At 40.2% G+C, this 25446-nt stretch overlaps 2 protein-coding genes across 2 annotated transcripts in view; one reads left to right on the top strand and one right to left on the bottom strand.

Moving 5' to 3' along the window:
- Window positions 1–19483, top strand: part of LOC122442680 (olfactory receptor 1N2-like) — a 26604-nt gene extending 7121 nt beyond the window's left edge. The window contains 1 exon segment of the mRNA XM_043470518.1: window positions 18529–19483. Within this exon segment, the coding sequence (XP_043326453.1) occupies window positions 18529–19483 (955 nt within the window).
- LOC122442681 (olfactory receptor 1N1-like) lies at window positions 2206–25446 on the bottom strand. The gene is made up of 2 exons (XM_043470519.1): window positions 24942–25446; window positions 2206–3143 (listed from the first exon to the last, which is right to left on the bottom strand). The coding sequence occupies exons 1-2, from the start codon at window positions 25444–25446 to the stop codon at window positions 2206–2208; spliced, it is 1443 nt and encodes a 480-aa protein (XP_043326454.1).

The raw sequence follows: 25446 nt of genomic DNA, 5'->3' as shown, positions 1-25446 counted from the left end.
TTGACAGAATTCAACACTCATTTATGATTAAAACTCTCCAGAAAGCAGGAATAGAAGGAACATACCTCAACATAATAAAAGCTATATATGACAAACCCACAGCAAGCATCACCCTCAATGGTGAAAAATTGAAAGCATTTCCCCTGAAAACATGAGCTTTAGAACCCTGCCAGAGATGCCTTTCCTGAAAGAGCCAATCAGGAAGGGCAGAAGATATTTTCTTGCCAATTCGAAGGAGAGAAAGAATGCTAGAGGTTAATAGTTCAGTGAGACTAGACTATCAGTTCCCCATAGACTGCAAAATAACAGATGTCAAGAGAATGAAAGGAGAGTCATCGACAAGAAGATGGGACAGAAGGACTCTGGGCTTCAATAGCTCCAGCTCTGATTATTTGAGATGGTCCTCCTCATAGCCATCCTCTGTGTCTGCATCTCTATTCCTGACCTGAAAATAGGTTCATCTATACCATTTTTCTAGATTCCACATATATGCATTAATATTTGAATTTGTTTTTCTCTTTCTGACTTATTCATTTCATATGACATGACAGACTCTGTGTCGGTCCACATCTCTACAAATGAACCAATTTTGTTACATTTTATGGCTGAGTAGTATTCCATTGTGTATATGTACTACATCTTCCTTACCCATAAACCTGTCATTGAACATTAAGGTTGTTTCTGTGTCCTGACTATTGTAAATAGTGCTGCAATCAATGAATTGGGAGATTAGGATTGACACATATACACTATCATGTGTAAAATAGGTAGCTTGTGAGGACAGGCTGTGTAGCACAGGGAGCTCAGCAATGAACTAGAGGGGTGGGAGGAAGGTCCAAGAGGGAAGGGATATATGTATACATATAGCTGATACACTTGATTACGTAGCAGAAAGTAACACAACGTTATAGAGCAACCATGCCTCATTACAAAAAAGGGAAAAAAAGAAAGCCCCTCTCACCGAGTCAAGGACTCCTAGAGAGACTATCCGGAAAGGAGATCTCAAGAGAATAGAAGCCCCACCTCCAATCAGCAAACAAATGGAATCGTCAAGTATTAAGATGAGGCGTGCTGCTTGAAATGATTCATATTTGTGCCTTCCACTGCTGAAGGCTGGGAGAATTTGATTCCATGAAGGATGCTCAGTAATTAAAATTAATTTAAACATATAGGTATTATGAGACATTTTAAGACAGACTGATTCTGAGAAACAAACTGCTTTGGGGAGGGGTTTTAGGTAGCCAGTGGACTCCTGGTCACACCAGGAGGGTGTGAGGAGTCAAAATTTTATGGTCGTTATTTTTAACAATAATATTTTTAATGTGTTTAAGATTCTCAAAGGTAGAAGAAAACTTAGGTGCCCATAAAAAGGTTGGTTTTTTTTTTTTTCTATTTCTGCAATTGTTTAAGCTGTGGTGGTGCCCCTTTTAGATCTGAAGACAAACCTGAAGGTAAATAAGGAAAAGTTTGCAGTGTTCACTCCTTCAGGTCACACAAAAGATGCTTGGCATTGAACATTTTGGCCTGTAAGTAGGATGAAGAGGCAGCCCATGGAACTCAATCATCTTTCCTGGTTGAAATTTTGGTAAACCGTGGAATATAAAGTAACCATCATGGAAACCTAAACACTGAAATATCAGTGTTCTGTCAGGGGAGTCTTTACCTATTTTGCATCTCCTAGAATGGACTTCTATTCTTTATTTCTTTTGTCCAAACCTCCACTTAGTGCTGTAAACAGAGAGATGACCCCCAATTTTTGTGATTGACAAATTAACAACCTGGAATGAAAGTGTCACGAAAGCAAGGTCAATGTCTTGTTCAGGGTTCTATTCCCAGAAATTATTAAACCTCCCCCCACATAGTAGGTGTCTGGTGTATATTTGTTTAAAGAGTGGATCTCAAACAAAAGATTTTTATACCTTTTCAGTGAAAGAGGGATGAAGATTGAGGATGATGCTAATAATGATAGCCATCATTTATTAAAAACATCCTATTATGAGCCAGTATACTACACACATTTTGTAGTTTATCTTAGTTAATTCTCCAAGTCACGTTATTAAATAGATATTATATTTCCATTTTATCAATGAGAAGTCTAAGGTTCAGCGAAGTTAGGTAACTTTTATGACTATTGTGTGGCCGATCAAAACTGAAGCCAAGTTTGACTCGTCTATGTCTTTTCACTGAAAGTTACTATCACTCGCGCTAAGAAGCAATAATTCTCCTATGACCGAGGAGCCTCTTGAGGGCCACGTTCATGTCCTTGTTTCGTAGGCTGTAGATGAAGGGGTTCAGCATGGGGGTCACTACAGTGTACACTGCAGCGGCTGCAATGTCTTTGTCTTCAGAGGCAACGGATGGAGGACACAGATAGGCGCTGAAGAGGGTCCCATAGAAGACACAGACCACACAGAGATGGGAACTGCAGGTGGAAAAGGCCTTGCCACCCCCACCAGGCGTTCGGACCCTCAGGACGGCAGATACAATGTGAATGTAGGAGATGACAATGCATATGAAGGGGACCATGAGCACGGTGCCTCCTAAGGCAAAAACCATCAACTCATTGATGTGGGTGTCAGAACAGGACAGCTTCAGGACAGGAGTTATGTCACAGAAAAAGTGAGCTATTTCCCCAACAACACAGAAGGATAGCCGAGCCATGAGGAGGGTATGAGTCAAGGCAACAATGTGGGTGAGGCTCCAACACAGTGCAAGCAGCAGGACACAGGCTCGCAGACTCATAACCGTGCAGTAGTGGAGAGGGCGGCAAATGGCCACATAGCGATCATATGCCATCACGGCCAGGAAGAAGCTGTCTAGATCACCGAACATCAGAAAGAAGTACATCTGTGTGAGGCAGCCAACATAGGAGATGGTACGAAGTTGTGTCTGTACATTTACCAGCATCTTGGTTACTGTGGAGGATGTTAAACCCATGTCAACAAAAGACAGATTGGCCAAAAAGAAGTACATGGGGGTGTGGAGGTGTGGGTCAGAGACGATGGCCAGGATGATGAGCACATTCCCCGTCAAGGTGACAAGATACATACACAGGAAAATTCCAAAGAATAACTGCTGTTGCTCTGGTGAGCCAGATATTCCTCGCAGGAAAAATTCAGAAATGCTGGTTTGGTTTTCCATGACTTTGCTGCACCTGGAAGGTAGGAAGGAGAGTTAGAATGCTAGATTTCTTCTAGAACTCTGCCTGTGCTGTCTCTCAAATTTTCCAACTCCCAAATCTCCCTTTTATTTCATTTTCATCCCTAATCCGGACTTCACCTCCAATCTGACCATACTTCCTTCCTTCCTCCTTATGAATATCATAGTTTTTCTCTTTCTTCTCTCTTCCCTCTGGTCAATCTTTTATACAGACATGATTCTTTTAGGGAGTCTCTGGGCATGTTCAACTTCAGTCTTACAAAGTTTTGGTCTACTTCTCTAGCCCTGTATCAGTGTCATCACTTTTAGTAGCGTGGATCCACGAGTAGGTGGAGGTGAGTTAAATCTTATACTCTGTTGATAGCTCCTGAATTCCATAAAAAAATTGTTTTTAAAACCCTCACAATATCTCATTTTAGAGTGAAAGGCATTATTTTCTTATCTTTTCTTCTGAAATAGAAACTGTGGAGTGCATTTTTTCCCTGCCTTTCAGTTTTTATCTTTGGCATAGGGTCATGCTGCAGCTAACATTTGTGTCCGCTTGTTACATGTCAGGTGCTCAACTAAGCACTTCATACATATTGTCTGCTTTAGCCCTTAAACAAAACAAGGAAGGAGAGATTGTTACACTTAAGACTGTGTGTTGAAGAAAACTGAGGCTAAGGATACTTGAATCATTTGCACCAACAATTTGTAAATATTGGAGCTAGAATTCAAACCCATAGCATTAGATGCCAGAGACTGAATAATAAATCAATATAGATAGAAAGTGGTTTTCTATTTACATTTTCTATTTTATTTTATCTCTTTATATTTTATCACCTTTATATTTTATCTCTCAGTATTTCTATTTTAGAATCTTTAACCTCACTTGTGGTTTTCCTATCTTATATACTTATTTTTCATAGAAGTACAATGAAATTTAAGAACTAGATAGAACCAACAGAATCATATGGCATTCCTGGGTGACTCAGTGGTAAAGAATCCACCTGCCAATACAGGAGTCGAAGGAGATGCAGAGTCAATCCCTGGAGGAGGAAATGGTCCCCAATCCAGTATTCTTGTCAGGAAAGTCCCATAGACAGAGGAGCCTGTCGAGCTGCAGTCTGTGGGGTCACAAAGAGTTGGACATGAGTGAGTGACTGAGCACACACACATATACAAGATCATATGGCCTAGAGATCCCCAAACATTGGTCACAATCATAACCAAATGAGACGCTTTTTAAAAATACAGACTCCTCAGACTTACCCAGATTTACTGAGTTAAATTTTTTAGGATATAGTCTGGTTACCCAGTTTAAATACTGGGTATTATTTAAAAACAAAAGATAACTTCTCCTCAAGTATTTTAATGCTCAGTAGGGACTAAGAAGGGCTTCCCTCATGGCTCAGATGGTAAGAATCTCCCTGCAATGCAGGAGACCCTGGGTTCCATGCCAGGCTCCAGAAGGTCCCCTGGAGAAAGAAAGGACAATCCACTCCAGCATTCTTGCCTGAAGAATTCCACGGACAGAGGAGCCTGGCGGGCTACAATCCGTGGGTCACAAAAAGTTGGACACAACTGAGTTATTAACACTTTCACTTTTTCAGAGACTAAGAATAAATAATTTTGCTTAACTCCTCCGTTTGATTCACAGATGAATAAGCTAAAGTTCAAAAATAAAGTTATTGAAATAATTTACATCTGTGCTTTAGAGGAAGATATGGTATGACAACCAGGATATTCAGCCTCTCTGACTAGTGCCCTGTCTATTAAGTTAGTTATCTTTTTTATTATTTTTTTTGTTATCAGTATCTTGAGGATCTAAATATGTTCCTATTCCTAACTTCTATTCAAACTCCACACCTAAAGAAAAACTTACATATAGATGGATAAGAAGATTTACTGAAACATTATTCATATTTTGAAGTTAATACTTCATGAACATGAAGAATATCTGATTTCTATTGCATATTTATTTATTCCTGAACCCTGTACTAATTTAGGAATGTATCTCAGAACTATATAACTTTTCTCAAGAGGTCATAAAACCACTAAGTTATTTTTCTCCTACTCCATCTTTCCATGGAGAATACGATGCCTCATAAAGATTGGACTCCCCTGACTGGGCATATTCTAATAACCATGTTCTGGAAAGTGACAGACTCTTAAGACCCAAATGATTGTGTATCTCATTGAGAGGAGAGTGATACAGATTGAGTGACTAGACAATTTTATGCTTTCCTGACTGCAGACCTTGCCTTTAGTGAGAACGTCTACTTATCCCCACAAAGCTTCTCAAGGGGACTGTAAGTTATCTTAGGACGGAGTTGCATTTGTTTCACTATATCTGTCAGCGTGTAATGCCTGAATCAGGTTATTCCCTAAGTGCTCTCTTCATCAATAGCACTGACCATTTAACATCAGAAAATTTCCAAAATCCTCAACAAAGGGTCTGAAACTCTCCATTGTAAACCCTGATTTGTACCTTTTGTCTTTTTTTCCCCTATCCAGGGCCTTATCCTTTGATTCTAATGTCCTATCCTTTGGTTCTTCTTTCCCTAAAAGAGTTTCTCATCCTTCATCCTGACTATAACCTCAAAAAATTCTATAGATCTTAGAGACAAAAATGAGCAGCTCCAGATCCTTGGGCCAGCTTCTGTCTTTATCACCCCAGGGTGATAAGTTCCCTTTACTTAGTTCTGCTGCTTCTTCACCTACTATGTCGCCAACAGGTAAGAAATGGCTTGGCCTTGACTTGGAGAGGATTTTTCTAAAGGCAGGGCTTACTATTTCGCAGCTGTTTGTTTCATTTCTCTTCTTACTGCTATACCAGTTGCCAGGAAGAAGGTACTATGGTTATCCTTAATTTGGAAGGAAGGAGGAAGAGCTCAGATTCTTCCTGACAACCTTCATGATGGGATTATGTGGAATCAGGATTTAGGATCAAGAATAATACAATTGGCAAATATCCAGAAACATAAGTCAGATTGCTAAACTGATGTTAAAAACAAGTTTAGGGTGAGGAAGGGAGAGAAAGAAATACCAGAATTCCCAGTAAGGATCCCAGGAAATAAACAAAAGATTGCAAAGTCAATCCATGGCTAGGTGTGAAGGGGAAGTCAGAGCAATCACAGTTACCTTGGTCAACTGGAACAGAGAAGCCCAGAATGAGAAGCATTTAAGACTATCTGGGACACATGGTACACTGACCCCACTCAGGTCTTCAGGAATTTTGAAATATTTTATATTTATATTTTGAAACCTGAACAAGGGACTCAGAAATGGAGAGACTAATACCAGGAAGAGGCTGAACAGGGCTCTACATTGGCCATATGTAGACAGGGAGTCATGGGAAAGAGTTCCCCAGAGCCTTGTTAGAACAGTCATAATTGCCCACTTTCTCCTCTATATCTCATATAATAGACCAAATTAGTACAGTGTTGGCTTCATTAAAACAACTTGGAAGCTTTACTTATTTCTTTTCTTAAATGGTAGCATTAAGGATTGGTGTTATTTGTATTAATTTGCAGTCTATGACAAAAATGCCACTTTCTATGTAAAGAAGTCTCCTAGCTGCCCCCTTGCAACAAGATTACTGTCCCTAAGCTCCTCCTTTAGAAAATGAAGAAACAGACAAAGGATTAATCTCAAAAATATACAAGCAACTCCTGCAGCTCAATTCCAGAAAAATAAATGACCCAATCAAAAAATGGGCCAAAGAACTAAACAGACATTTCTCCAAAGAAGACATACAGATGGCTAAGAAACACATGAAAAGATGCTCAACATCACTCATTATCAGAGAAATGCAAATCAAAACCACAATGAGGTACCATTACATGCCAGTCAGGATGGCTGCTATCCAAAAGTCTACAAGCAATAAATGCTGGAGAGGGTGTGGAGAAAAGGGAACCCTCTTACACTGTTGGTAGGAATGCAAACTAGTACAGCCACTATGGAAAACAGTGTGGAGATTTCTTAAAAAACTGGAAATAGAACTGCCATATGACCCAGAAATCCCACTTCTGGGCATACACACTGAGGAAACCAGATCTGAAAGAGACACGTGCACCCCAATGTTCATCGCAGCACTGTTTATAATAGCCAGGACATGGAAGCAACCTAGATGCCCATCAGCAGATGAATGGATAAGGAAGCTGTGGTACATACACACCATGGAATAATTACTCAGCCGTTAAAAATAATTCATTTGAATCAGTCCTAATGAGATGGATGAAACTGGAGCCCATTATACAGAGTGAAGTAAGCCAGAAAGATAAAGAACATTAAGCATACTAACACATATATATGGAATTTAGAAAGATGGTAACGATAACCCTATATGCAAAACAGAAAAGAGACACAGAAATACAAAACAGACTTTTGAACTCTGTGGAAGAATGTGAGGGTGGGATATTTCAAAAGAACAGCATGTATACTATCTATGGTGAAACAGATCACCAGCCCAGGTGGGATGCATGAGACAAGTGCTGGCCTGGTGCACTGGGAAGACCCAGAGGAATCTGGTGGAGAGGGAGGTGGGAGGGGGGATCGGGATGGGAATACGTGTAAATCTATGGCTGATTCATATCAATGTTATGACAAAACCCACTGAAATGTTGTGAAGTAATTAGCCTCCAACTAATAAAAAAAAAAAATAAAAATAAGATTACAAAAAAAAAAAAAAAAAAAGAAATCCAGAAACTGCCTGTATTCACATGTGCAGTTTAGTGGCGTACGACATGCTTAAAGAATTCTTGAACTTCTGGTTCAAGATGTTATGTTATAGCCATGCATTCAATTTTACCATCCCCCCAAACCTACTAAAAGTAAAGTGACTTTTTAAAAAAGACATAAAACCCATGAGGGCAGAGAAGAGTGGAAAGCAAACAATAGTAAAATTTCAAAAGTTGGAAAGCAGAGTGATGAGTGAGTGGTTATCAAAACGCTCTTTCTTTCCTCAACTTGACTAAATGTTAGTTTTTTCCTGACTATAGACTGCTGACCTCCCATTTTTTAGAACATCTATTTTAGAAAAATTGTGTTTTAAAATTCTTTCTTTGCCCTTTTGGGCTGTAAGTCTCCCAGGTTCTTGTCTGTTATACTAGTTCTTATACCTTAAGAATGTCTTTCTCAAGGCCCTGGGAGCTATCCCTTTGAAATGTAATTATCAATAAAGATAACACCCCAGTCTCCCAGTCTCTGTGAATGGGTAGGAACCTAACTTCAATAGATGCCAATTAGCAAGCATATTAAAAGATGGTCTATATCTCTGACCTACCTTCTTTATAACATCCTCCAATACTTTTCCACTAGCTAATCCCAGCTCTTATAAATCCCCCTGCCTTTGTTTCAGCAGAATTGACTTCAGTCTGTCTCTCCAATTGCAGTTCTTGAATAAAGTCTTCCTTGCTTCTTTAACTCCACATGTGTAATTTATCTTTGACAGTGGTGAGTGGGTTAAAAGACATGAAAAAGCTAGATACTAAGCTGGCAGTAGATGAAATAAAACAATCAATTTTGTCAATACTGAAGAATCCACAAAAAAACCCCAGAAACTGGGAGCTCTGGGTATAGGAAATAAACCCAGAGGTGATAGCTATTTCAGAAATTGAATCTCTAGATTCTAGTTTTCACTCCTCACTACTGGAATACTGTCTTCTTTTATCCCAGCAGAAGTTGGTAGTTTTACTTTCTGGAGAAGTTGTGACTAGGGGTTGCCACATAAAATTCAGATTAATGAATCATATACAAAAACGGGAATTACATGACTATGTGCATGTGTGCTAAGTTCAGTCATGTCCAACTCTGTGCGACCCTACGGATTGTAGCCCTTAAGGCTCCTCCATCCAAGGGGATTCTCCAGGCAAGAATCTGGAGTGAGTTGCCATGCCCTCCTCCAGGGGATCTTCCCCACTCAGGGATAAACCCATCTCTCTTGTGTCTTCTGCATTCGCTGTGCTATGCTTAGTCACTCAGTCACGTCCTACTCTTTGTGACCCCATGGACTGAAGCCCACTAGGCTCTTCTGTCCATAGGGATTTTCAGGCAAAAATACTGGAGTGCGTTGCCATGCCCACCTCCAGGGGAATCTTCCCAACCCAGAGATCAAACCCAGGTCTCCCACACTGCAGGCGGATTCTTTACTGTCTGAGCCCAGACGGGTTACCACTAGCACCACCTAGGAAGCCTTTTGCATGACTCTGTGTGTGTGTGTGTGTGTGTGTGTGTGTGTGTGTGTGTGTGCGCGCGTGCATGTGCGCACTAAATTCTTCAGTCGTGTCCGACTCTTTGTGACCCTATGGACATAACCCGCCAGGCTCCTCAGTCCATAGCATTTCCCCAGGCAAGGATACTGGAGTGGGTTGCCATTTCCTTCCCCAGGGGATCTTCTTGATCCAGGGAGGGAACCCACCTATCCTGCATTGGCAGGCGGGTTCTTAACCACTAGCACCACGTGGGAAGCACTTACATGACTATATATAACACTAAATGATAAATCCTGAAACCTGCAGACCTGTATCATGAATACAGAATAGTGTAAGAATTTCTTTGACATTCAAGTAGCTGAACAGGAAAGAACTAAGGATACTGGCATTGGCCTTCCTCCGAAAGTTTTCCCAGCCAGATAATCCTACAGTGAAACTCAAAATCAACAGCTCCTTCTATAAACACAGTGCTTCCAGACAGTTCCAGTGCAAAATTCGTTGTAGTTAGCACTTCAAATTTATATGCTTTTCACAAAATTGTCACAGTTAATTGGACATTCAAATGAAAAATCAATTAATTTGATTCCAACCTCATGTTGCATAAAAAATCCAACTAGATTCATATACAAATAAAAGACAAAATAACAAAATTTTAGATGAAAACACAATATCTTCATAATCAAGAAGTATGCAGCTATCTCTTAAACAGGACACAAACAGAATAACTGAAAGTAAATAAATAAATGGAACCATATTAAAATTAAGAACTTCTATTTTTCAAAAAGCACCAATAAAAGAGTGAAAAGTCAACACACAGGCAAGAAGGAGACATGTGTCATGCATACATTTCACAAAATATTGTATACTAGTATATATAAGACACTTTTCAAATCAAGGAATAGGAATAAACTCCAAAAGACAATAAAAATATATCAGAATGTAATGTCAAATATTTTTAAAAACACATGAAGATGTTTCCAACCTCATTAGTTATCAGGACAGCTTAAATTTAACCTACAATGTGTTACTACTACACATCTATCAGAATAGCTAAAAAGAAAAAGACTGTACCAAAAGTTAGTGAGATTGGAGCAACCAGAATCTCATAATCACTGTCAACACCATAGAACAATCCCTCTGAAAAACTAAAGCTGAATACATGTAAAACCTAGACTTCCCAAATTCTACTATTAAATACATACCCAACCAAAATGTGGATACACATTCCTCAAGAGGTCTGGATAAAAATGTTAATACCAGCACTATCTATAAAATACCAAACTGAAAATCAGCTCAACAGTTATCAACAATAGATTAGATGAATTGTGGTAATTTCCTAATGAATATCAGCAGCAATGAGAATGAATGAAACACAGCTTTGAGTTTCCTGCTTGCTTCCCTGCCTATTCTCCCACTTCCAGAGGATTTCCACTGTAGTTATCCCATGTCTGCACCACCCTTGTATTGGGTATATGTGTAGAGGACATAAAATCCAAGTTCTTCAGACTGAAAGGAACACTACATAGAAGGGTGCATCTAAGGAGACATTTTTCCACTTGGACCTCATTTAGATGACAAGATCTTGGACCTTGATCACATGTTCCAATGGAATGAGATTCTGAGGCTTTTTCAGTTCAGTTCAGTTGCTCAGTCATATCTGACTCTTTGTGACCCCATGGACTGCAGGATGCCAGGAGTCCAGGTCCATCACCAACTCTTGAAGCTTGCTCAAACTCATGTCCACTGAGTCAGTGATGCCATCCAACTATCTCATCCTCTGTTGTCCACTTCTCCTCCTGCCTTCAATCTTTCCCATCATCAGGGTCTTTTCCAATGAGTCAGTTCTTCCCATCAGGTGGCCAAAGTATTAGAGTTTCAGCTTCAGTATCAGTCCTTCCAGTGAATATTCAAGACTGATTTCCTTTAGGATTGACTGCTTTGATCTCCTTGCAGTCCAAGGAACTCTCAAGAGTCTTCTCCAACACCACAGTTCAAAAGCATCAATTCCTTGGTGCTCAGCTTTCTTTATAGTCCAACTCTCACATCATACATGATTATTGGAAAAACCATAGCTTTGACTAGATGGACCTTTGTTGGCAAAGTAATGTCTCTGCTTTTTAACATGCTGTCTAGGTTGGTCATAGCTTTTCTTCCAAGGAGCAAGCATCTTTTACTTTCATAGCTGCAGTCACCATCTGCAGTGATTTTGGAGCCCAAGAAAATAAAGTCTGACACTATTTCCACTGTTTCCCCATCTATTTGCCATGAAGTGATGGGTCCGGATGCTATGATCCTCATTTTCTGAATGTTGTTTTAAGCCAACTTTTTTACTCTCCTTTTTCACTTTCATCAAGAGGCTCTTTAGTTCTTTGCTTTCTGCCATAAGGGTGGTATCATCTGCGTATCTAAGGTTATCTATATTTCTCCCAGCAATCTTGATTCCAGCTTGTGTTTCATCCATCCGGCATTTCGCATGATGTACTCTGCATATAAGTTAAATAAGCAGGGTGACAATACATAGCCTTGATGAACTCCTTTCCCAATTTGGAGCCAGTCTGTTGTTCCATGACCAGTTCTAACTGTGGCTTCTTGATCTGCATACAGATTTCTCAGAAGGCAGGTGAGATAGTCTGGTATTACCATCTCTTGAAGAATTTTCCACAATTTGCTGTGATCCGCAGTCAGGGTCTTTGGCATAGTCAATAAAGCAGAAGTAGATGTTTTTCTGGAACTCTCTTGCTTTTTTGATGATCCAATGGATGTTGGCAATCTGATCTCTGGTTCCTCTTCCTTTTCTAAATCCAGCTTGAACATCTGGAAGTTCATGGTTCACATATTGCTGAAGCCTGGCTTGGAGAATTTTGAGCATTACTTTACTAGCCTGTGAGATGAGCGCAATTCTTTGGTAGTTTGAGCGTTCTTTGGCATTGCCTTTCTTTGGGATTGGAATGAAAACTGACCTTTTCCAGTCCTGTGGCCACTGCTGAGTTTTCCAAATTTTCTGCATATTGAGTCCAGCACTTTCACAGCATCATTTTTTAGGATTTGAAATCACTCAACTGGAATTCCATCACCTCCACTAGCTTTGTTCATAGGAATGCTTCCTAAAGCTCACTTAACTTTGCATTCCAGGATGTCTGGCTCTAGGTGAGTGATCACACCATCACGATTATCTGGGTCATGAAGATCTCTTTTGTATAGTTTTTCTATGTATTCTCACCACCTCTTCTTAATATCTTCTGCTTCTGTTAGGTCCATATCATTTCTGTCATTTATTGTGCCCATCTTTGCATGAAACGTTCCCTTGGTATCTCTAATTTTCTTGAAGAGATCTCTAGACTTTCCCATTCTATTGTTTTCCTCTACTTCGTTGCATTGATCCCTGATGAAGGCTTTCTTATCTCTCCTTGGTACTCTTTGGAACTCTGCACTCAGATGGGTATATCTTTCCTCTTCTCCTTTGCTTTTAGCTTCTCTTCTTTTCTCAGCTATTTGTAAGTCCTCCTCAGACAACCATTTTGCCTTTTTGCATTTCTTTTTCTTGGGAATGGTCTTGACCACTGCCTCCTGTACAATGTCATGAACCTCTGCCTACAGTTCTTTAGGCACTCTATCAGATCTAATCCCTTGAATCTATTTCTCACTTCCACTGTATAATCATAAGGGATTTATTTTAGGTCATACCTGAATGGTCTAGTGGTTTTCCCTACTTTCTTCAATTTAAGTCTGAATTTGGCAATAAGGAGTTCATGATCTGAGCCACAGTCAGCTCCTGGTCTTGTTTTGGCTGACTGTGTAGAGCTTCTCCACCTTTGGCTGCAAAGAATATAATCAATCTGATTTCAGTATTGACCATCTGGTGATGTCCATGTGTAGAGTCTTCTCTTGTGTTGTTGGAAGAGGGTGTTTGCTATGACCAGTGTGTTCTCTTGGCAAAACTCTGTTAGCCTTTGCCCTGCTTCCTTTTGTACTCCAAGGCCAAATTTGCCTGTTACTCCAGGTATCTCTTGACTTCCTACTTTTGCATTCCAGTCCTCTATGATGTAAAGGACCTCTTTTTTTGTATTAGTTCTAGAAGATCTTGTAGGTCTTCATAGAACTGTTCAACTTCAGCTTCTTCAGTATTACTCATTGGGTCATAGGTGTGGATTACTGTGATATTGAATGGTTTGCCTTGGAAACGAACAGAGATCATTCTGTCGTTTTTGAGGTTACACCCAAGTACTGTATTTTGGACTCTTTTGTTGACTATGAGGGCTACTCTGTTTCTTATAAGGGATTATTTCCCACAGTAGTAGATAAAATGGTCATCTGAGTTAAATTCACCTTTTCCAGTCGATTTAGTTAACTTTGCTAAAATGTCAATGTTCACTCTTGCCATCTCCTGCTTGACCACTTCCAATTTACCTTGATTCATGGATCTAACATTCTAGGTTCCTATGCAGTATTATTCATTACAGCATAAGACTTTACTTCCATCACCAGTCATATCCAAAACTGGGTGCTGTTTTTGCTTTGGCTCCATCTCTTCATTCTTTCTGGAGTTATTTCTCCACTGTTCTCCAGTAACATATTGGGCACCTACTGACCTGGGGAGTTCATCTTTCAGTGTCCTATCTTTTTGCCTTTTCTTACTGTTCATGTGACTCTCAAGGCAAGAATACTGAAGTGTCTTGCCATTTCCTTCTCTTGTGGACCATGTTTTATCAGAACTCTCCACCATAACCATCCGTTTTGGGTGGCCATCCATCTTGGGTGGCCCTACGCTGCATGGCTCATAGTTTCATTGAGTTAGACAAGTCCGTAGTCCATGTGGATTCTGAGGCTTTACAGAAGGAACAAGTCTATTCTGAATCTGGGAAGAATATAAATAATTTGAGTCAAGAGTGCAGGCTGTACTAAATGAAAGAGGGTCCCAAATTCTTTCCTATTTTTCCTATGGAGGGATGGAGCTTAACTTCTTTCCCTTAGTCACTGGGCTGGCCTTAGTGATTGATTGCTCTATAGAAGACAGTGAAAGCGAGATTCTCGGATTTCCAAAGCTAGGTTTTATGAAGACCATGTAGCTTCCATCATGACTTCTTAGATGGTTGGCTCTCAAAATGCCCCATTTCTGAAGCCTGCTGCTGTGCTGTGAGTAGCCCAGATATATATGGAAAGGCTAGGTATAGGTGCTCAGACCTAACAAACAAATGGAGAATGTGTGAGTTACTAAAAAGTGGTACTGATAAAACTGTTGCTGTTGTTAGTCACTCAGCCATGTCTGCTGACTCTTTGTGACCCCATGAACTGCAGCCTACCAGGCTTCCCTGTCCTTCACTATCTCCCTGAGTTTACTCAAACTCATGTCCATTGATTGAATCGATGATGCCATACAACCATCTCATCCTCTGTCACCCCCTTCTCATGCCCCAATCAAACTAGCTATGTGTGAAAAATTAAAAGTAAAGATAGATCCTTTTTTCTCACCCCACAGCAACATAAATTGCAAGTAAATGAAAAACTTAGTGTAGTGTTTAAAACCAGAAGAAAGAACTAAATGGAATTTCCTTGATCTACATGATGGAAAGGACATTTTAGTATAAAAGTAATGGGAAGAAATACAAAGCTAAATATCTATCAATTTTGACTAAAAAATAATTTTGAAATCTTCTATAAAAATAGATGAACAGTCAAAGTTTGATGCATGAAACAGGGCACTCAAAGCCGGTGAACTGGGACAACCCAGAGGTATGGGATGGGGAGGGGGCTGGGAGGAGAGTTCGGTATGGGGGACACATGTACACCTGTGGCTGATTCATGTCAATATATGGCAAAAACCACCACAGTATTGTAAAGTAATTAGCCTCTAATTAAGATAAGTTAATTAATTTAAAAAACAATAAACATTCAATAGAAAGGACATAAAAAACACCACAAATAAAATGTTTTAATTTTGTTTTATTGCCTTTAATATCCATTTTAAAAACACAAACACCCCAGTAGGAAGAAGACAAATATATTAACAGGATAATTTGAAGAATAATTACTCATGGTTAAAAATCAGATGAAAAAAAATAGTCAATCTTGCTAGCAACCAAAAGCACACACAGAGAAAATGAGATTTTCACATAGAAAATGAGATTTTCACATAGAAAATGAGATTATTCTGTGCCAGTGATATTGCTGCTGCTGCTGCTGCTGAGTTGCTTCAGTCGTGTCTGACTCTGTGTGACCCCATAGACAACAGCCCACCAGGCTCCGCCGTCCCTGGGATTCTCCAGGCAAGAGTACTGGAGTGGGTTGCCAATGCCTTCTCCAATGCATGAAAGTGAAAAGTGAAAGTGAAGTCACTTAGTAGTGTCTGACTCTTCACGACCCCATGGACTGCAGCCTGCCGGGCTCCTCCATCCATGGGATTTTCCAGGCGAGAGTACTGGAGTGGGTTGCCATTGCCTTCTCTAGCCAATGATATTGCTAATGATTAAAATCATCAATGATACTGGGACAAAGTATGGTGGTTAAGAGCATGGACTCAAGCCACTCCATCCTTTCTTCCTTCTTTCCTTCCCCTGTGTACACTCTCCATCTCCAGGTCTCCATCCAACTTCTGATTTTCTCCTGTCTCTTTTCCAGTCTGCCAATACTACACCCTGCACTATCTGTCTCAAAAAAAAAAAAAAAAAAAAATGTGGACACTAGAGTCATGTAGACATAGATTAGAATTCCATACTCTCCATTTAGTTGGTCAAGTCATTATCTTCACTGGGCCTCAGTTTTCTCATCTGTAAAATAGGGAAAACAATAGTTTCTTTATTCTAATAAACTTATATTACTTGAGATCATTTAATGGAAGTGTGCAGTAAGTAATACAGTATTTTTTTAAAGACATTTTATGTGGACAATTTTTAAAATCTTTATAGAACTTTTTACAATATTGTTTCTGTTTCATGCTTTGGTTTTTTGACCCCGAGGCTTGTGGGATCTTAACTCCCCAACCAGGGAGAAACCTATGCCTTCTGCACTGGAAGGTGAAGTTTTAACCACTGAATCACCAGGGAAGTCCCAGTACTACTAGTATTAATGACGATACTGAAGATGTTACATTTTTGCTGTGGTTATATATCAGATATTATGGCTGGTGTGTTCTACATAGGCTGCCTTATGTAACTGAGAGTTTAGGACTTGGGGGAGTTGCTTCTTAGCATTACTCTGTTTAGAGAGGTAATACCTAGGTGGCACTAGTGGTAAAGAACCTGCCTGCCAATGCAGGAGACATAAGAGATATGGGTTCGATCCCTGGGTCAGGAAGATCCCCTGGAGGAGGGCATGGCAACCCACTCCAGTGTTCTTGCCTGGATAATCCCAAGGTCAGAGGAGCCTGGCAGGCTACAGTCCATTTACAGAAATCACCAGCAGGGCCATTATATTTTAAGCTCTTACTGTCTCCCTCAATCCAGTTTAACCTAGAACCTGGGACAGACATTAAATGGTCCAGGGCAGAGGCAAGAGTTCCCAGGAGAACTGCTGGTCAGGCTGGAGTGCACAGCATCCCAGCTAAAGGCCTCAGAATCTTACCCCTGAGTCCCCCATCTGAGAGCTTAACCCCTGGGAAAGAGATGCCCTCTATTCCCCCAGGGCCCCAGCAGAGCTGGCTGGAGAACAGGCTGCACGGGAACACTGAGGTTGGCACTAATGAGCACTTTGGGGATGATGTCCTAGGGATCTTTAAAACCCCAAGAAAGACTCCTGTCTTCCCAGGTCTGAAAAATTCATTATACACTCCAGGTATTCCTGATGACCCCAGGACTCCATAGACCCCAGCTTTACAAGGTCAGAAAGATCTCAGAGAGTTCCTTATTGTGAATCTCCCATCCACAGGAGAGAATTGGAGAATCTGAAGATGCTTGAAACCAGTCCACACTCTGATAGGTGAGAGAATCTGGAAGGGTAGGGCACAAACACACACACACTTATACAAACACCTCCCTTCCCAGCCCAAGGACCAGGTAGAAGTTTTTAGGGTAGCCGATCTGAATGCCTAAGATTAGAAGCCTCTCTATAAACCAAGAACAAATGGAGTACTAATGCAGTGGCAAAATCTAATAAGGTCTGGGCGAATGTGAAATGATATCTTATACCAGCTTGCTCCAAATCCTAGGAGAACTGAAGGTCAGAGTGGCCATTTTCAAGCCCAGAGAACCAGACACTGATTCCTTCTACCTTCCCTTTGATGAAAAGAAACATCAGAGAGTTAGAGTACAAGTGTAGAGGGAAGGTATAGACATTGAAGTCAGACACACCTGCTGTTGAATCGCATTCATTAGCTTTTTGATCTTGAGTACATCAAATATTTCTAAGACTCAATTGTACCATTTGCAGAATTGTGAAGGAGAATGATACCTACCGGACTTGAAAGAACAAAAACCATGCCATCAAATTCTCTGGAACATAGCAAGCATCTACAAAGAGGTACCGATCATGTTCATGTCCAAGAAACTAGGAAGAGAGAAATATCAGTTTTCAAATGTCTAGATGTGCCACAGGGAAGACGCCAGCAAAAAAAGAGAAAGAGTGATGAGGGTCAAGGGTTGGCAGCCCTGTGCTGGTTGTCTTACTGTGGATGCAGAGAATGGAACATCATAGACACTCCCTGCCCTCAGCCCATATATCCATGCCCCCAGTGAGGTAAGAGTACAGGGAGTGGAGCTAAATGGGTGAAGTCAAGTTCTAGGGATTGAGGAGGCTAGTAGAAATAGACTGTCTTGTCTATGGTGTATGTCAAGGGGTGGGTGTTGGGGGAGGGGCAGCAAGGAATATCATGCATTTCCTTTTTACTTGGTGAGCAAAAGTTATTTTTCCAATCTTGCCTTTAAGGATATGCTCAATTCTTATCTCCTCCAATTGCCAACATGGACTTCTCTGGTCAAACTGATCACTTTCCTGAGGACCCTATTATATACAGCTATGAAGGCACGGCTCATATTTGCATGGGTATTGGTTTGCCTGTTCTCTAATGCCCCATGTATATTTTCTCACACCATAATGACATCCAGAGATTCTCATGGGCAAGGTCCACTTCTTCTTTTTTTCCTGGAACAGTTTGGTCTACACAGATATTATCTGTGAATTGATCTAATATGTAAATATTGACATGTGAAAGTGTTTTATCTGCACAGATAGCAAAACTACAAAGGATGGGAAAACCAAGCAGAGTGAACCAAACCACCCTTTCAGACTTCCTCCTTCTAGGGATCTCTGAGCAGCCAGAGGAGCAAACTCTCCTGTTTGTCATCTTCCTGGGCATGTACCTGGTCACTGTGATGGGAAACCTACTCATCATCCTGGCCATCACCTCTGACCCTCACCTCCATACTCCCATGTACTTCTTTCTGGCCAACCTATCAATAACAGATGCCTGCTTCACTTCTGCCTCCATCCCCAAATTGCTGATCAACATGCATACTCAGAGTCAGACCATCTCCTATTCTGGGTGCTTTGCACAGCTGTATTTTCTCCTTGTGTTTGGTGGCCTTGACAACTTACTTCTGGCAGTGATGGCATATGACCGCTATGTGGCCATCTGTCAGCCACTTCATTACAGCACAGCTATGAGTCCCCAACTCTGTGCATTAATGTTGAGCATTTGCTGGGTGCTAACCAACTGTCCTGCCCTGACACACACACTATTGCTGACCCGTGTGGCCTTCTGTGCCCACAAGGCCATTCCCCACTTCTACTGCGATCCCAGTGCTCTCCTGAAGCTTGCCTGCTCAGATACCCGAATTAACGAGCTGATGATCATCATCATGGGCCTGATGTTCCTCACTGCTCCCCTGCTGCTGATTGTCCTCTCCTATGTCCGCATTTCCTGGGCTGTGTTTGGCATCTCATCTCCTGGAGGGCGGTGGAAGGCCTTCTCGACATGTGGTTCTCACCTCACAGTGGTCCTGCTCTTCTATGGGTCTCTTATGGGTGTGTATTTACTTCCTCCATCAACTCACTCTGCGGAGAGGGAGAGCAGGGCTGCCATTCTCTACATGGTGATTATTCCCATGCTGAACCCTTTCATATACAGCTTGAGGAATAAAGATATGAATGAGGCTTTGAGTAAACTCTTCGGCAGTGGGAAAACCATCTCTTTACCATGAGAGTGATGGCCAATCCTGGTATCTGAATTAACCCCTGCTCTCCATCATTTGAATGACCCCGCTATTCTCAGACTGATTTAAGGGAACTTTATCAAGACATTTAAAAATTAGGTGTTTAACAAAGAAGATATTTCCATTCTTTCACTGGGCCCTGGCAACCACCATTCTATTCTCTGCTTCTATGATTTGACCGTGTTAGATGCCACAAGTAAGTGAAATCATACAGTATTTGTCTTTCTGTGTCTGACTTATTTCACCTAGCATAATGTACAAAGTTCCAGTTATGCAAGATGAATGAGTTTTTTGAGATCGAATATTCAGCAAGATGACTATAGTGAATGACACTGTATTGTGTGCTTGTCATGTACTATGAAGGTGGCTCTTGAATTAAGTCTTCTCACCAAACACACAAAAATAAAATGGTCATTATATGGAGGTGATAAATACATTAATTAACTTGACTACGGTGATAATTTCACAACATATACATACCAAATATCAAGCTGTACATTTTAAATACATACAATATTTATATGTCAAATATACCTCAATAGTGAAAGTGAAAGTCACTCAGTCATGTCCAACTCTTTGTGATCCCATGGACTATACAGCCCATGGAATTCTCCAGGCCAGAATACTGGAGTGGGTAGCCTTTACCTTCTCCAGGGGATCTTCCCAATCCAGGGATCGAACCCAGGTCTCCCAAATTGCAGGCAGATTCTTTACCAGCTGAGCCACAAGGGAAGCCCATATACCTCAATAAAGTTGTTTAAAAAAGAACAGCATCGAAACATGTATATTATCTATAGTGAAACAGATCACCAGCCCAGGTTGGATGCATGAGACAAGTGCTCAGGCCTGGTGCATTGGGAAGAGCCAGAGGAATCGGGTGGAGAGGGAGGTGGGAGGGGGCATCGGGATGGGGAATACATGTAACTCCATGGCTGATTCATGTCAATGTATGACAAAACCCACTGCAATATTGTAAAGTAATTAGCCTCCAACTAATAAAAATAAATGAAAAAAAAAAGAACTAATAATTTCTCAGGAAATAAGACTAGAGACTTAAGTTCTACTAGTGATGTTAATTTCTCAGTTTAATACACAAGAGCTATCATTAATAATAACTAGAATTCACAATTTATATAAAGAATTACTAAGACAAGAGAATAATTAGAAACAAATGCAATTCAAGCTGTCATATATTTTCTGAGTATTTATTCCAGCTTACTGCTTCTCCTAGTTAAGTCACAGCTTGGGAAGTGAAGAGGGATTTTTCTCCTAAGTGGAAATTCCTTTTTGATTTGCTGCTTTTAAAATGAAATCTGCTTTATGATGGAAATCCAAATATAGTAACATAGACCTGAAAACAAAGGATACAAAGTACTTCACTCTTCTGTTATTCATTTTTTATCCTTCTAAAATGGTTCTTATTCATAAAATTTTATGTTTGCATAAATGGGATTTATTTTACATGGTATTTTATAGCTTTCCTTTTCTATAATAATTTAGTTTTATTGTATTATAATATCTACATTTCTGCTTCTATACATATCAATACATAGAATGTACACAGCATCAATACAGCAATCCACTTAAAATTTTTAAGTTTTAGTTGATCTTATTGAATTAACACAATAATTCATTGTGAAACTTTATTAACAATTATGCTACACTTGAAATGTCTTGTGTCAGTTGTCTTATCAAGGTTACTTTCATATCTCCAAAGCATCTATTTTAATGAGCTCCATTGTCTTAGTTCCCCAGTGCCTGTGGCTTGCTCCTTTGAAAAGAGAAGCATGAACTTTGAAAATATCCATGAAAATACATGAAGAATGGAAGTCTGGGTTGAACCCCATGGAAAGAGAGACAACAAAGCCAGATTGTCTTCATTCACCTAAGGGATTGCCTAAGTCAGAGCTTACAGAATGAAATAAATGAATGATAAAAGAAAGTTGCTATCAAAATATACTACATATGTAGTGTATTGATATCAAATATCAAGCTTCTTCCAAAATTTCTGACTTCCATCTTCATACCTCAAACAGACTAGAGTTGGGGACCTCACCTTAGCCTTAAATGTCACTCCAGATGCTGGTTGCATACTAATTAGTCTTATATTTATGTACAAAATGGATAAACATATTGCATTTTACATAGGGCAGACACATACACACAAAGAGAAGAGGAAAAGGTGGGTAAAGTAGCCTCAATGCCCATAATATTGGATTCAAGACAAATTCTATCCTTTGTACTGTGTCAAGAAACATGGCAAGGTACATGAGGGCTTTTAGACATGAATAGCATCATACAACAAAACCTTTATAGTGTCCTGTCAAGAACTCAAGTGGGACTTCCCTGGTGGTCCACTGGATAAAAATCTGCCTGCCAATACAGGGGACACTGGTTTCATCTCTAGTCTGGGAAGATTCCACCTGCCCTGGAGCAACCAAGCTCCTGAGCCACTAAGCACCTGAACCACAACTGCCGAAGCCCATGTGCATATAGAGCCTGTACTTTGCAACAAGAGAAGTCACCGCAGTGAGAAACCTGCACACCACAACTAGAGAGTAGCCCCTGATTGCTGCAACTAGAGAAAGCCCACGCAAAGCAACAAAGACCCAGCATGGCCAAAAATAATTAAATATTAGAAAAGAACTCAAAGGTCCCTTTGTGGAGGTACAGATGCTCTGAAATCAACTAATTCTGTATAACAGATGTACAGTTTTTGGCAGCATATGTGAAATAACTGTTAGTTTAAAATATTAAAATGGGGGAGGGGAAGGAAGGGATACATGTATAATTATGGCTGATAAGCATTGTTGTACAGCAGAAACCAACACAAACTTGTAAAGCAATTTTCCTCCAAATGAAAAATAAATTAAAAAACAAAATATTAAAATGTTTTTGAGTGACATTAGCAAAGCTGCAAGTCACACTGAAATTCCACGTAGCTTAATAAAAACAAGAAGCCACCAATGAACATAGAATGCAATTTTTTTTCCAAAGCTTTGGGTTTTTTTCATTGAACATACAGTCAGCAGTGTCTGATATGTCTGTAGTGTGTGTGAAAGAGAGAAGAGAATCCGATAGCTCAGGAACAATCCTCTTCTATTAGAAATTGAAAAAGGGAATTTACTGTAGCTAGAATTAATCAGAAAATATCACCATGAACCACTGATTCCTCTATTCCCCAAATAATCCGAGTGTTCTCTTGTTTCACTCTACCCACTCTCTCAGAATTCTTGGAAGATGTTATAAACCTGCATCCTACCACTTCCACCGTTTAATTTTTCACTGATCCTCAAGTCACTGTTCACAAATCTGCAGTGTCCACATCATGTGGGAGCTTGTTAGAAATGCAAATTCTTGGATCTCGTCCCAGAACTACGGAATTGGAATGCACGGAGATAGATTCAGGAATCTCTGTTTTAACAAGTTTTCAAGGAATTCTTAGGCATATTAAAGTTTGAAAAGCCTTGCTTTCATTCTTTATTTGGGAAAGCAAGAAGTCCAGGAAGGATAGAGAGTGCTGACTCTGCAGTGATATTAACAAAAATCAGTGACGTTTTCAGAGATTATGCACTGGAATAATCTAGTGTGTTTCATTATACATACAAAGGAGGCCAGCACTACTTGTACTTTCACTGCTGACTGTGTTTGGGGGTTAATCAATGTCAACCACACAGTGCTGGCAAAGGGGAAATTCCTGGCCAGTCTTGATCTCCTCCAGGTTCCCTTATCATCAGAGTTGTTTTTGTAACATTTTATACCACAGGCAGAAAGTTATGCATTTCCTTTTATTTAAGTGACAGTTTGGATTCTATGATTTAATAGACCTATAAAGACAAAAAGAAAATCCTGCATTTTCTGCATAAGAGTGTAGTGTAAAAATATAGGTAATTCTTTAGATTCTCAGGGTGCGAAAGCCTGAGATTATGGGCCTAAAATATATCGGTTTCCAAATTCTCCTCAAATAAAAGATAACTAAATGACCTGTAAACTTCTGTATTATTAATGCCCCCAAGTTGTAGAAATAAGTAATAAAATTAATTTAGCATTTTCTGATCAAAAGTTGTTTCTGAAGGAGAGCACTGCTTGTATTTTTTTAATTTTTATTGAAGTATAGTTGATTACAATGTCGTGTTAATCCCTGTTGTTCAGCAAAGTAATTCAGTTATACATAGGTACACATTTAAAAAATATTTTTTACTATATCATTTATCATAGGGTACTGAACATAGTTCTCTGTGCTATACAATAAGACATGGCTGTTTATCCATTCTACATATAATAGTTTACATCTGCTAACCCTCCTGTCCATCCTCCCCCATTTCTCTTCCCCTTGGCAACCACAAGTCTGTTCTCTATGTCCATGAATCCGTTTCTGTTTCATAAATAAGTTCATTTGCATTATATTTTAGATTCCATGTATAAGTGATAGCGTGTGTATTTGTCTTTCTCTTTCTGAGTTACTTCATGTAAGTATGATTGATAATCTCTAGGTCCATCCATGTTGCTGTTAATGGTGTTATTTCATTCTTTTTTATGGCTGAGTAATATTCCATTGTATATATATACCATATCTTCTTTATCCCTTCATCTAAACGTTGGTGGACATTTAGGTTGTTTCTATGTCTTGGCTATTGTAAATAGTGTTGCTATGAACATAATAAGGGTGCACATATCTTTTTGAATTACAGTTTTGTTTGGATATATGCCCAGGAGTGGGATTGCTAAATCATATGGAAATTCTGGGAAACCTCCATCCTGTTTTCCATAGTTACGGAACCAACTTACATTTCTACCAACAGTGCAGAGGGTTCCTTTTACTCCACACCAGGAGAGTACTGCTAATAAGGGAAAGAAATTCTGGTCATTGAACATTTGTCAAGCAAATACAACATGCCATCATTTTTCTTAGGGTTTGGAGACATTAAAGCTTTGAGTTATATTCAAATGGAAAATCAAATACAAGAGATGAATCAAAATGAGGTTCTGATTTAAATAAAAGTTGAGTGTCACTGTAAGAAAAATATTGCTCTACTGCAGAGCTTCCCCAGGGCCCCTTTTATGTCCTTGTTCCTAAGGCTGTAGATAAAGGGGTTCAACATGGGTGTGACCACCGTGTACATCAGAGCCACAATGATGTCTTTGTTAATGAAATCGCTCAGTGTTGGGAAGAGGTACTGCCCAAATATGGACCCATAGTACAGAGTCACTACAGAGAGATGGGAGCCACACGTGGACAACGCTTTGCAGATTCCCTTGGTTGAAGGGACCCTTAGGACGGTGACCCCGATGTACCCATAAGATACCAGGATACATGTGAATGGCAGAGTAATGACCACCACGCCTACTGTGAACATGACCAACTCATTGAGGAAGATGTCTGAGCAGGACAATTTGAGCAGAGCACCAAGGTCACAGAAGAAATGGGGGATGGTGTTGTCAGCACAGAAGGATAATCGGGTCAGGAGGAGAGTGTGAGAAAGGGAGCTGGCACCAGACAGGATCCAGGATCCGGCGACTAGGGAGGCACACAGCTCCTGCCTCATGATGGTGGTGTAGTGAAGGGGGCGACACACAGCAACATAGCGGTCATATGCCATAGAGGTAATAAGGAAGCTGTCCAGATCAGTAAAAAATATGAAAAAATACATCTGTGCTATGCACCCTGCATAGGGGATGGATTGGTCCTGGGTTTGCATGCTTATTAGCATCTTAGGGACGGTGACAGATGAAAAGGAGACATCAGTGAGGGCCAAGTGGCTGAGGAAGAAGTACATGGGGGTGTGGAGGTGAGGGTCCAGCCTGATGAGCAGAATGATGAGCAGATTACCCAGCACCGTGGTCAGGTACACGCCCAGGAACAGGGCAAAGAACGCACCCTGTTGCTCTGGCCGGATGGGGAGCCCCAGGAGGAGGAACTCAGACACGCTGCTCCGGTTCTCCCTCCTCAT

The sequence above is a fragment of the Cervus canadensis genome, chromosome 5 (genome assembly GCF_019320065.1).
Source record: "Cervus canadensis isolate Bull #8, Minnesota chromosome 5, ASM1932006v1, whole genome shotgun sequence".
NCBI lineage: Eukaryota > Metazoa > Chordata > Mammalia > Artiodactyla > Cervidae > Cervus > Cervus canadensis.
This window is presented reverse-complemented; position numbering and strand designations above follow the sequence as displayed.

Coding starts and splice junctions, on each gene's coding strand:
- LOC122442681 (XM_043470519.1), bottom strand. CDS start 25,446: ATGAGGAGGGAGAACCGGAGCAGCGTGTCTGAGTTCCTCCTCCTGGGG. Junction 3,144..24,941: donor CCTGACCCGATTATCCTTCT/GTGCTGACAACA, acceptor GGTGCAGCAAAG/TCATGGAAAACCAAACCAGC.